The sequence below is a fragment of the Oryzias melastigma genome, linkage group LG2 (genome assembly GCF_002922805.2).
Source record: "Oryzias melastigma strain HK-1 linkage group LG2, ASM292280v2, whole genome shotgun sequence".
Taxonomy (NCBI): Eukaryota; Metazoa; Chordata; class Actinopteri; order Beloniformes; family Adrianichthyidae; genus Oryzias; species Oryzias melastigma.
Genome location: NC_050513.1, coordinates 16,600,112 through 16,612,156, shown reverse-complemented (window position 1 = coordinate 16,612,156; position 12,045 = coordinate 16,600,112). Strand labels below are relative to the sequence as shown.

General features: G+C 38.9%; 1 protein-coding gene across 1 annotated transcript; it reads left to right on the top strand.

Annotated features, from left to right (window-relative positions):
* Window positions 1–1,412: 1,412 nt before the first annotated feature.
* On the top strand, window positions 1,413–10,895 carry si:ch211-113j14.1 (sterol 26-hydroxylase, mitochondrial; the record flags this gene model as incomplete). The annotated part of the gene is given in 8 exon segments (XM_024289120.1): window positions 1,413–1,603; window positions 1,691–1,890; window positions 1,962–2,159; window positions 2,233–2,396; window positions 8,874–9,040; window positions 9,616–9,697; window positions 9,776–10,012; window positions 10,272–10,895. Coding segments are annotated over 8 exon segments (1,356 nt in total), but the record flags the coding sequence as incomplete, so codon positions are not given.
* Window positions 10,896–12,045: the final 1,150 nt, after the last annotated feature.

Below are 12,045 nucleotides of genomic sequence, written 5' to 3'. Positions count from 1 at the left end.
AGTTTTGACCCTTATATTGTCAAAATTTCTTTAACATGTCTTTAACCTTTATATTTTGTTTGACAATATAAGGGTTTCATTTTGACCACTATATTATCATGACTGTCATTAACATGTCTATAACCCTTATAAATTGACCCGGTGGGTCAGTTTTGACCCGAAAATAACATAAGTGTTAAAGAATTGTTTTTTCTTTTTTTTTTTTAACAAAAGATTAGAGTGAGAGATTATTCAAATTTATAGAGATTGAAGGAGTGATCAACAAGGTTAAAGATATATATATATATATTCAAAGAAAATTGTGTAATTCTAATAATGAGAGATTATTCAAATTTGTTTTCTTATAGAACATTTTTTATATCCTTAACCTAAACTGTGACTCTGATTTCTTAGCACAAGAACTCCAATGTGTCTCAGTGTAAGTTGATGCAAACGTGGCAAGTAAAATAACCTTGAATTCTTGAAATATATAGATTATAGGTGTTCAATGTGTTTAAAGACATTTTTTCTTCTTTAAAAAAAAATACGTGAGCAGGTGGCGTTTTCAAAAACTAAACATCATTTATTCAACCAGAAAGAAAAGAGTTTAATTACTTATCGCTTTCAAAGTTACTCAGCTTTCATGCAACACAATGAAAGTAGAATGTTGAGTCATTACCTTTAAAAGCTGCTGTAACTCTATAAACATGGTTTTAGATTACACAAAGATTAACATGAAAGTTTTGTTTATCCATTCTTTGTGATCTAAGCTCATTTTCCAGATCATAATTTTAATTGGTTTTTGTTAGGAGCTTTTTATTCAAGAAGCTCCTGGTTCCATCTAAAGTTGTCTTAAAGACCCACTCTAGTGAAAATTGTGTTTTTGGTATTTTTAACACTTTTGGCGTTTTCCTTTTAATGTAGGAGTTATATAAAGAACTTTAAGATTAAAATAGCATTTTTTTTAATTCAAATCGTTGCAAATCTGGAGCAGATGGAAAAGGGCTTCTAAAGAAGTAAACACCTGTTAGACTCGGCGTTTATTGGAGACCAGCGTCAATTAGAGACCGGCCAATACTGGAATATATACTGTACGCCTTTGTTGTTCTCGTCTGAACTGGCAACTGGATCAAAACTGCACAGCTAGTTAGCTCCAATACTGTTCCTCATGTTTGTTGCACCTCAAATGTTAGCTTTAAGGTAGCAGGAGAATGTTTAAACAAAGGGATGATGGGATATAAGAGGAGGCTTACTTCCGCACCAACTGTCCCGCACACAAGTCAGATAAAAGTGTTACAAAATTTGTAAAATAATCCCAAACGATAAAAAGAAATTTAAAAACTTTGTTTGTCTCGTTTGTCTCAGCTAAATTTGTTAAATTAGTACTAAAATGAGAAAATATTTGTTTGAAATAGCTTTTTTTTGCTTTTCAGTGTTTACAGAAGAATCTGTATGGACCCATCTGGCGTTCCAGGTTCGGCCCGTTTGACATAGTCAACGTAGCGTCTCCGGACCTGATCGCTCAGGTGATCCAGCAGGAAGGTCGTTACCCGGTCCGAGTGGAGCTGGCTCACTGGAAGGAGTACCGGGACCTGAGGGGACAGGCTTACGGCCTGCATGTAGAGTGAGTGCCGTCCGGCCTCGGAGGCCACGCCATCAGAACTTTTGCAGCTCTGTGGCCCCACGACGACTGTTTTCTTTGTCTTTGCAGCACGGGGCCGGAGTGGTCCCGAATGCGCAGCGTCCTCAACCCCAAAATGCTGAAGCTGCAGGAGGTGTCGGCCTACGCCCCCGTCATTCACCTGGTGGTTGGAGATCTGCTGCGGCGCGTGGAGTTCCTGCGAAGTCGCAGTCACGACGGGAGCACGGTTTCCGACCTGGCGGCCGAGCTGTATAAGTTTGGTTTTGAAGGTGGGGCCTGCTGCTGGCCACGCCCCCTCCACAGGCGGGGAGGCAATCGGTTTGACTCTCTTGCCTTCCAGGTATCTCCTCCATCCTGTTCGAGACCCGGCTGGGCTGCCTGGAGGAGCAGATCCCCCAGGACACCAAGCGCTTCATTGCCGCCGTCAACGACATGCTAACGCTTTCTGACATCGTGATCCTGTTCCCACGCTGGACCCGCAGCGTCCTCCCCTTCTGGGGGCGCTTTGTGCAGGCCTGGGACGACCTCTATTATGTAGGTAGGTCGCTGTGCAAACCAGCAGTAGGAATGCCGCCATCAGCTCGGCCAGTGACGGTTTTTCTGCATCACAGCAAAGAAGCTCGTCGACAGGAGAGTGGCTGAAATCGAGGCCCAGGTTGGTTCCACGGAGCCATCGGAGGGCCTGTACCTCACCTACCTGCTGGCCTCGGACAACATGAGCCGAGCTGAGGTCTACATCAGCGTGACGGAGCTGATGCTGGGTGGCGTCGACACGGTGAGAGGTCAAAGGTCCTGTTGGAGGGCCGCGGCTCATCTGTAGTGTTACGGGTCAAATTTGACCTGTGATTTCACTCAGCTTGAAAATACGAAAACCTCAAGAAATTATTCAACATTGTTTTTCTTACCATAGCTAGCTTAGTATGGTATGTATTAAGGGTGTAAGAAAATATCAATTCAGTGAAATATCGCAATATTTTATTTAGAGATATTTCATTATTATTTAAAAGTAAACATGTAGTTCAGTCTTACTTTCTTAAATATTTCCTAATTATTAAAAGAAAAAACCCATGAATTTGCATATAAGTAACTTGTTTATGAGATACAGTTACAATGCTTAATGTGTAATAATTAAATAACAAGTATTTCACAGTTTACTTTAGTGAAAAATGTATTAGTATATGAATAATTCTTAAGTCATAATTTAAAAAACATGAGAAATTGTCGGATACTGTATTGAAATATATCAGGATATTTATTGTATCGTGACACATGTATCGCGATAAGTATCATATCGCGATACGTATCATATCGCCAAATTGTTCTCAATACACACTCCCAGTATCTATGTATTCATATCAATAGATTTTCCCGGTTCAGGAGGCTCTGTCTGTATGACAGCCACTTCCATGGTGTTTCTGTGTCTCTGTGGTTGAGCTTGAAGGCTGACGGTTTCGTATTAATCAGAGGGGCAGGGAATAAAATTAGGAGACCTTTTTCCTTTTTTCAATGTCTCGATGAGACCTGAGCTGGCATCCCCGCGAGCGTCTCTCTCTCTCTCTCTCTGCGAGTAAATGCCGCCAATCTGTCCAGAGTGTATCCCGCCTTCGCCAAAAAGTATCTGGATGAGCCCTGAGAACCTGCGACTCAAATGGGTAAAGGAAAAAGATGGAAGTTCTGGACAAAAACGCTCGGTTTGGAGTAGTATTCTACACGCTGATTAAGTCGCTGAAAACGTCACATGTCCAAAGCTGAGTTCCTGATTGGCAGATGCGATACAGTGATATGTCAAACTTCAGGTATTTACATTTTGGCCGTGACGCCCAATTCGCGCCTCACCGCTCAAATAGAGTTGCTTACACACTTTCGCACTGCGCCAGTCGCTCATATCGCGCCGCAGGACTTTAATTCGCCTCAGAGCGCGCCTGTACCATTGATTAACATTGAAGCTGGCTGCCTCTGCTGCACGAATCACGTTTGGAGTAAATGCACCTTTATGGGGTCCAGATGACCCCACACTTATATTGATGTGTGATTCCTCCCATGACAAAGGTGGACTGAATACTATGTCTGCCTCAGTGAAAATAAAAAATCCTTGGAAAAAAAAAGGGTTTTTTTGTAGGGTCCAGATGACCCATTTTTTTAATGTGAACATGCCAAGGATAGCAGAAGGGTTAAACATTAAACCATAAATGTAATATTGACAAACAACATGTGTGTATCAATATTCTGGTAAAATGAGAGTTTAAGCGGGGGAGGGGTGGTAAGAGTGTGTGTTTGTGAGGCACATTGAGCCATATTTGACCCACCAGCAACCTGAAAGTTTAAAGTGATTCATGCAATAGTCAACAATTTTCTGCCGGGTCATATATGACCCGTAACACTTAAAATAAAAATAAAAAAAAGTATTTAATTTTTAAAAATCTTTAGAATTTATATATATATATACATAGCAAAAATGTACTTTGTTTTGACAAGAATATGTGCCAAACGTTACTTTTTACTTATCCAATCTTAAAACTGGGTCAGTTTTGACCCAAACACTTAATAAAAACGATCCATTTGGTGCTGAAAATAGTTGTTATTGATCATTTGAATTCTGTTTTAATCGTAAGAGATGATGCTGTTTTCATGTGTGACAACATGTTCTGTGATGATCATCAGCAGTGTGGTTGCTTCACACTTCAAGTGAACCCCTTGTGCAACATTGAGGTGTGAAAGTTTAAATTTAAAAATGACTTGACCTAAAGACTCAGTTAGGGTTTAGAATATGTTCCAGGCTTTCTTAGCCCACAACTTAAATCCTAATCTGAAATTTAAGAATTAAAATCTGGATTTGGAACCTGTGGGTTGCTCACACAGGAAAACTGTCACCTCGAGAGGCGTGGCCTTGATCCTTGATCATCTAGAACTTTCAGCCACATCCCAAAACAAAGTGCGACATGGCTCAATGCAATCTGGAGCCACCGTGTGACTCACAGTCATCCATCAGGTTTCAGGGGGGAAAAAGTTTGAAGGGAAATTTGATTAAAAATATATTCCTGGAAAGACAACAAACACATGCAGCTTGTTTATGTTCCTATGGGGAATGTAAAAAAATGTCCCTTTCCATAGCAGGTTAAAGCCAAATCTTTCAATGCTAGCCAGAGGGAACCTAATTCTCCATCAGTTAAAACCAATGGCAGTTGTTGCAATCAGGGCTGTACTGAATGTACGAGTTAATACAGAGCTAGTTCAGCCGCATTCCTGGGCATGTTTGAGGCTTGTCAATTACCTTTACCTCGGGCAGGAGGTTCAGTCTAGGTTCAGAAAAAGAAGTTAATCTGCCTTGAATATTGTAAAAATATACTGGGGTTTGTGGACATAAATTTAAATTGATGATAAAATAATTTCCGTAAGCAAGAAAAGGAGAAGTTAAAAAAATACAACATTCATTTAGACAGGTCTCATCTACTTGTGACAAATTCTGCAAAATATACCGGTACGTGTGGACCGTTCGCATAACTAGCTCACAAAGCCTCATAGCCGGCAGTAAATCAGACCTGTTCCCGGTGCATGTTAGGCTCTGGCAGGTTGCCTTTCATCACCGGTTCTGTTCATAGTCTTTATGGACAGAATTTCTAGGCGCAGCCAGGGCCCAAAGAGGGTCTAGTTTAGGGACCTCTCTATTCTTTGCAGATGATGTTGTCCTGTTGGCTTCATTGACCTCCAGCATGTATTGAGGTGGTTTCTATCTGGGATGATGGTCAGTACAGATAGGTCTGAGGCTATGGTTCTTGACCGGAGAGAGGTAGTTCCTCTCTCGGTGGGTGGAGTGCTCCTGCCTCAGGTAGAGTAGTATAAATATCTTTGGGTCTTGTTCCTGAGAGAAGAAAGACCAGAGGATGAGCTCAACAGGTGTGTTGGAGCGGCGTCTACCATTTTACAGTCGCCGTTGTGGTGAAAATAGAGCTGAGCCAGAAAGCAAAGCTCTGAATTTACCGGTCAATCTTCGTTCCAGTACTCACCTATGATCATGAGCTCTGGGTAATGACCAAAAGAACGAGATCCCAACTACAAGGGACCAAAATGAGCTTCCTCCAGAGGGTGGCTGGGTGCTCCCTTAGAGAAGCTTGGTCACCTGTAGAGAGATTAGCGTAGAGCCGCTTCTCTGCCACATTGAGAGGAGCCAGTTGAGGTGGCTGTGGCATCTGGTCTGGATGCCTCCCTGGAGAGGTGTTTTGGACATGTCCCACTGGGCGGAGGCCCCGGCCAAAACCCAGGACACGCTGGAGAGACTCTGCTTCTTGGCTGGCCTGGGAACGCCTCGGGGTCTTCTCCAGAGGAACTGGAGGAAGTGGCCGGGGAGAGGGAAGTATGGGCATCCTGGAGGAGTAGAAGAAGATAGGTGGATGTGGAATTCTTTACAGCAAATTCATATAGGATTAATCAAATAAATAAATAAATAAAACTCTTTACTGAACAAGTATAGGTTTGTAATAAACACAGCCATTGAAAAATATGCTGTTCTGCTAAATACAACACTTAAAGTAAAAAGTAGTGGATCAAGAATAGAGCCCTGTGGCACACCACCACAAATTCAGATGTTTGAAAAAGACTAGTATTTAACACTTTAACACCAGAGCTTTAGCTCCAGTGTTGAAATTCTTCCAACTGACGCAGTTAATGTAACTCCATGGGATTCTGAATTGAAGAAAAACAGCTTTGCGGTGATGTGCAACATTTTACAGTTGTGGCACGTTGACATAAATCAGCCTATTCTGTCATAGAAAAAAGCGGTTTTGTAACATCATGCAACACTTATGTTAGTAATCAACTTTGGTCTGATATGCAACAGTTTACAGTGGTATAGTTGTTTTTACAATTTATATAAATCAACTGGGTCTTGCATGGAGAGAAGTAGCTATGCTCTAAATTCAATTTATTACAAACTGGTCCAAAGGGGACATCTCCATGTCATGTTGTCATTTATGTTGGCCAGTTGAAGAGTTATGGTGGGTCAAAGAACGAGTGTTATTTAGCCGTCACTGGCGGCATCTTTGGTGTTAAAGGGTTGAAGTAAGTTCATTGACTGCAACATGGAGTTCATCTAAAACCAATGGCACATTCGACTTTGCAACAAAATATTGCAATCAAATGTGTTAAATACAATTTAAAGGAGAATTTAACACATCCATTTTCTAAACCCGGTTTGTCCCTTTCGGGGTCAGGGTGATGCTGGAGCCTAACCTGGCTACTGATGGGCGAAGGCAGGATAAACCCTAGACAGGTCGTCAGTCTGTCACAGGGCCTCAAACACACAATCATTCTCACCAAGGGACAATTTATAGTAACCAATTAACCGATCAAGCATGTTTTTGGATGGTGGGAAGAGAGAAAACCTACGCACGCACAATGACAACATGCAAGTTCGTGGTTCTGTTTCAGGTCCCGGGACTTGAACCGGGCCTTCTTGCTGTGAGGTTAAAACACTAACCACTGCCCCACCGTGCAGCAGATAGAATTTCACCCACACACACCACAAATAAAGAGCCTATTGTTTGAGTTGGAATTCTTTTAATAAATACTTGAGGCCGGTTGCAGAAAGGAACAATTTCCCAAGAGTCCCACAGTAAAAAAATTCCAACTTTACACCTCAAATTAACTTTTTATAAGTCTGGTTTCTAAACTTTTATAGTTTTATTTTCTATCACATAACCTTGCTGAAGGTCTAAAATAAAAAAAAAATCTACTGTTTTAATTAGTTTAAATCTTAAATTTGTTTATTATTAGGGGACAATCGCTCTGCTTTAGTCCCTAAAATTGCTCAATTTGGAACATTGCTGAGTTGGTAGGATTTAACTCCAGTCAATGCAGAGCCACCTCAGTCTTTATTTTCAACAGTTATTTTAAATTTTCAATATTTAGCCTTTAAACCAGGGGTCCCCAAACTTTTTTTGTCAGGTCAACATAACTGTTTTCTTCTCTGATGTGGGGCCGGGGTCCGTTTGTTGGCTAACAGAAAAAATGTAACGTAAACATTTAAGTAATTTATTTCTGTAATCTTCATTGAAGAAAAATAATACTAAAACATTTAAAAAACTATATATATAGCATTACCTGTGATAATGCTAGTGTGAATGCTGTAAGCTGAACTGAAGATGCCAGTTTCAACAGCTAAAGTTGCTGAAATTGATGACTAAATATGTTGAAGCCACCAGCTGAAAACAATGAAGCTGATAGCTAGCTAAAATATTAGCGAACTGCCAAATTAGCTGAAAAATATTAAAAATTAATCAAAAGAGCTCGCAAGTAGCTGAAATATTAGCTAGACTCCAAAATAGCATAAGAATTTGAGGAAAAGTCAAAATTAGCTAAAACAGCTAGCATAAGGCTAAAATATTAGCTAAGCTCCAAATTATTCTAAAAAAAGAAAAAAAAATCCTAAATTAGCCAAAACAGCTAACATGTAGCTGAAATATTAGCTAATCTCCAAAATAGCCTAAAAACGGGTAAAAAGTTTAATTTAGCCAAAACAGCTAGCATATAGCTAAAAATATAAGCTAAGCTACAAATTAGCCTTAAAAACTGAAAAAATACTAAATTAGCCAAAACAGTTAGCCTGTGGCTAAAATATTCACTGAACTCTAAAATAACCTAAAAATCCTTAGTAAATGCAAAAACAGTCAAAAAGCTAGCAAAAAAAGGGCTGAATATTTTAATAGCTTAATGATCTAAATACCTGAAAGAGCTGAAGAGCTATGGACGTCCAAAAAAACGTACGGAAGTAAAATAACAATGGAGAAATAAAGAAAACTTTAATCACAAAGAAATAATCTATCCTCTCCCGTCATGGTTCAGACTGCAGAAGGGTGGAATATGGATTCACGTTGTATGTGGGTCTCAATCCGCCAGATTGAGAAAAAAATATATATGCGCTTTTTGAGTGTGTGAGGGGCCAGCCCAAATGTGGAGGTGGGCCGGATCCGGCCCGCGGGCCGTAGTTTGGGGACCATTGCTTTAAACGACAAAGACAGAAGACGGGGATTCGAAATGTTTGGATCAAATGTTAATGTGCAATTTGTTAATAATTTATGAATTTCTGCACTTTTTTAGCTTCCAAATGAGAGAGTTGGTGTTCCTCAGGGCGCGATTCTTGGACCTCTGTTTTTCAACCTGCATACTCTACCTTTTAGTCATATATAATGTAAATTAATAACATTTCTTTTCACAGATATTCTGACTAACTCTCCAATCAAATCTAATCCCATCACAGACCTCCAACACTTTGTCGTGGGCGTTGTACCAGTTGGCGAGGGACCGCAGGACTCAAGACCTCCTGTTTAGCGAGGTCAGCTCAGTGTGTCCAAACAAACAGCAGCCGTCTAGAGACGACCTGAACAGGATGCCGTACCTGAAGGCCGTCATAAAGGAAACGTTGCGGTGAGCAGACCGGTGTTTGGGACTACACTACGAAACACTTTTCACATACAAATACGTGCTGGCTTTAAGAAATATTTTAGTGAGAATTCCATTTAGCTCACTAAAGTCATTCTTTCTGCCCCCCAATTGCAAAATAAAGTTAAAAAACATTCTAATTTGCTTTAACTGCACCTGAGAAACACCTCCATGGTTAATCTCAGAAAGCTGAGGTGAGCTGGAGGTTAACAAAACTTTTCTTTCAACATTTTTGGCTTTTTCCCATCACAATTTTGTGATTAAAACTAATTTAAAAGATTTACAGAGGCTGAAAATTATTTATAGCATTTTGGTCAGAATTTTGTAATCTATTAACCTTTTACCCCAATGCAGCTCGACTTTTTGACTAGAACCACAATGTTGTGCAATCTGCGTTGTTCCTCATCACTGAGGTCTGCTGCCATTACGTTCACTGAAGAAACATTTCTGATCTGATGGTCTTTCCTTTATAAAGTTTATAAAGTTAAACAAAACGAATGAATGAATGAATAGCTTTATTAATCCCAAAGAAAAACAACAGCCGAGTTTTCTTCCACCAGCTTGTACCCCGTTGTCCACGGCAACGGACGCTTCGTTTCCGAGAATGAAGTGATCGTGGACAACTACTGGTTCCCCAAAAAGGCAAGAGCGCCGAACGTGTTTTCCGAGGTGATGCAAAACCTCAAATGTCAACTAAACCCGACGGTGTTTGTCTCGCAGACTCAGTTCCACTTGTGCAACTACGCCGCCTGCCACGACGAGGCGGAGTTCAGAAACCCAGAGGAGTTCATCCCGGAGAGATGGCTTGAAGTGGAAACACCCAGCAGCCGGAGCAACAGGGCCACGCCGGGCTTCTACCAGCACCACCCCTACAGCTTTATTCCCTTTGGCGTGGGCGTGCGAGCCTGCGTGGGGAGGCGGGTGGCAGAGATGGAGATGTTTTTTGCTCTCTCACGAGTGAGTAGTGAGTAAAAAAAAAGTTTCAGATGTTGGAAGATGTACACAGGAGTTATGATTGTTCGGGTTCTCCTACCATTAAAGCTTTGGAGGATACATATGAAGGAGAATAGAGGTCTATTTTCATACAGTATGAACTGAGAATATTAAGCTAAAACAAAATTTAATGTTTGCAAAAGTATTCCCAAATGCCTAAAAAGGAGCACACTTTTATTTTGAAAAGCACATGAACTTATATTATATTTGTGTTTTTGTGCAGCTGGTTCAGAACTACACAGTTGAGCCTGAACCCGGGGCGCCCGTGGTGGAGCCAAAGACTCGGACTCTTCTTGTCCCCTCAAAACCCATCAACCTGCGCTTCCTGCCTAGAACCTGAGGAGGGCGCCAAACATCACATTTTACAGCAAAATGTTAAAAAAAAAGAAAAAAAAGAAAAGAGCTCAAAATTTTTAAAAAAAGTTTTTATTTAAGCTTGTAAACTTCTATAAATGGACAGTTTTATAATAATTAAAGCATATATTTGAATAATGGTTTAGAACATTATTTTTAAAAAAACAGAATAACTGTAAAGATGTTTGGAAAGTAGATATCTTATTATAAAAGATTTATTAACAAGTATATGTAGGAAATTAACCTAAAATGCTTTCTCTTGCCATTCAAAATGTTCTTTTTTTAAGTATTTTAAATCTTCTTTTTCTAGAGTTTGCTGTGAAAGTGTATTTGTTTATTGTTGTTTAATCTGATATTTGTGTGAGTTCATTGCTCCCTGTAACTTCCTCTCAATTTCAAACTAATTCTATTTACATTTCACAGCAGGAACAACAGCTAATCAGTGTTTTGTTTTTCAAAGTGGATTAAATACTTTTGCAACTATAACATTCAATTTGTTTGTTGGAATATTTTGTGTGAATCACTAACATAAAGTAAATACTTTAGTTTTCAAACCGTTAGCTTAAGCAGCTGCTAGCATAAATGTGAATAAGCAAGCAAGAAGTGAATTTGATGAATTTGCAATCAAGAAAGTTTAATTAAAAATAGGATAGTAAGGAATATAAAATTATATTCAAGCCACATATTTTTTTTGTCTGAATCATATGAATTAAGTAAATATTTTAGTTTTTAAACTGTTAGCAGTTGCTAGCATAGATGAACTGAAATATAAGCAACCGAGAAGTGACCTTGACCAAGCTAATTTTTTTTAGCAAGAAAGTTTAATTAAAAATTGGATTATAAAGAATATAGATATTTATCCATTAGTTAAAATAAGTCATACATTTCTTTTGTCTTTTTTAATCTCTAAATACAAGGACAGCTTTCTTTCCCTTTTATTGAAAATTATGTGTAATTAATTTTATGTTCAAATGTTAAATAATTATGGGTATTATGCCTGTATTTTTAACTTTATACAGTAAATTAATGTAAAAAGAAATTGGCAATATATGACAAGCCTTTTATTTTGAAGTCCACAAATGAGGATGAATGACTAAAATGTGAACTCCGACCAATTCATTATTTTCGCAAACAGAAAAAGGAAAAGGAGGTGTAACTGAAATACAATACTGTGACAATCCAAACAGGTTATGTTCAGACAGGCTTGGTTTAAAATGTTTTCAACATGACACCATCTCACTGTCTGATCATGTTTCTTTTTCATTAACACCACAACACTCTCTCAAGTGATTCACTAAGCAACAACTAACATTCAATGTTTTACATGGATGTAGGCTAGATATGCAATTTTTTTTTAACTTTTACTTAAAATGCAAAAGTAATGAGAAAATATTAATGTCAAATAGCCAAGTACCTTCTATAAAAGTACTAATTTACAGATTTAGTTTAGACACAAGTGGTACTTGGTATTTATAAGACGCTTTAAGCTTCTGTATTATATATTTTTGAGCCCAAGTTCACAATTTTTAAAGATCAAACTATGTTCATATAGATTTTAAAAATAGTGATATACAATTAATATAGAAAGTCAAAATTAACGATCAAATGCTGAAAAAGTTGTGATCTGTTTTAACATTCAGGCT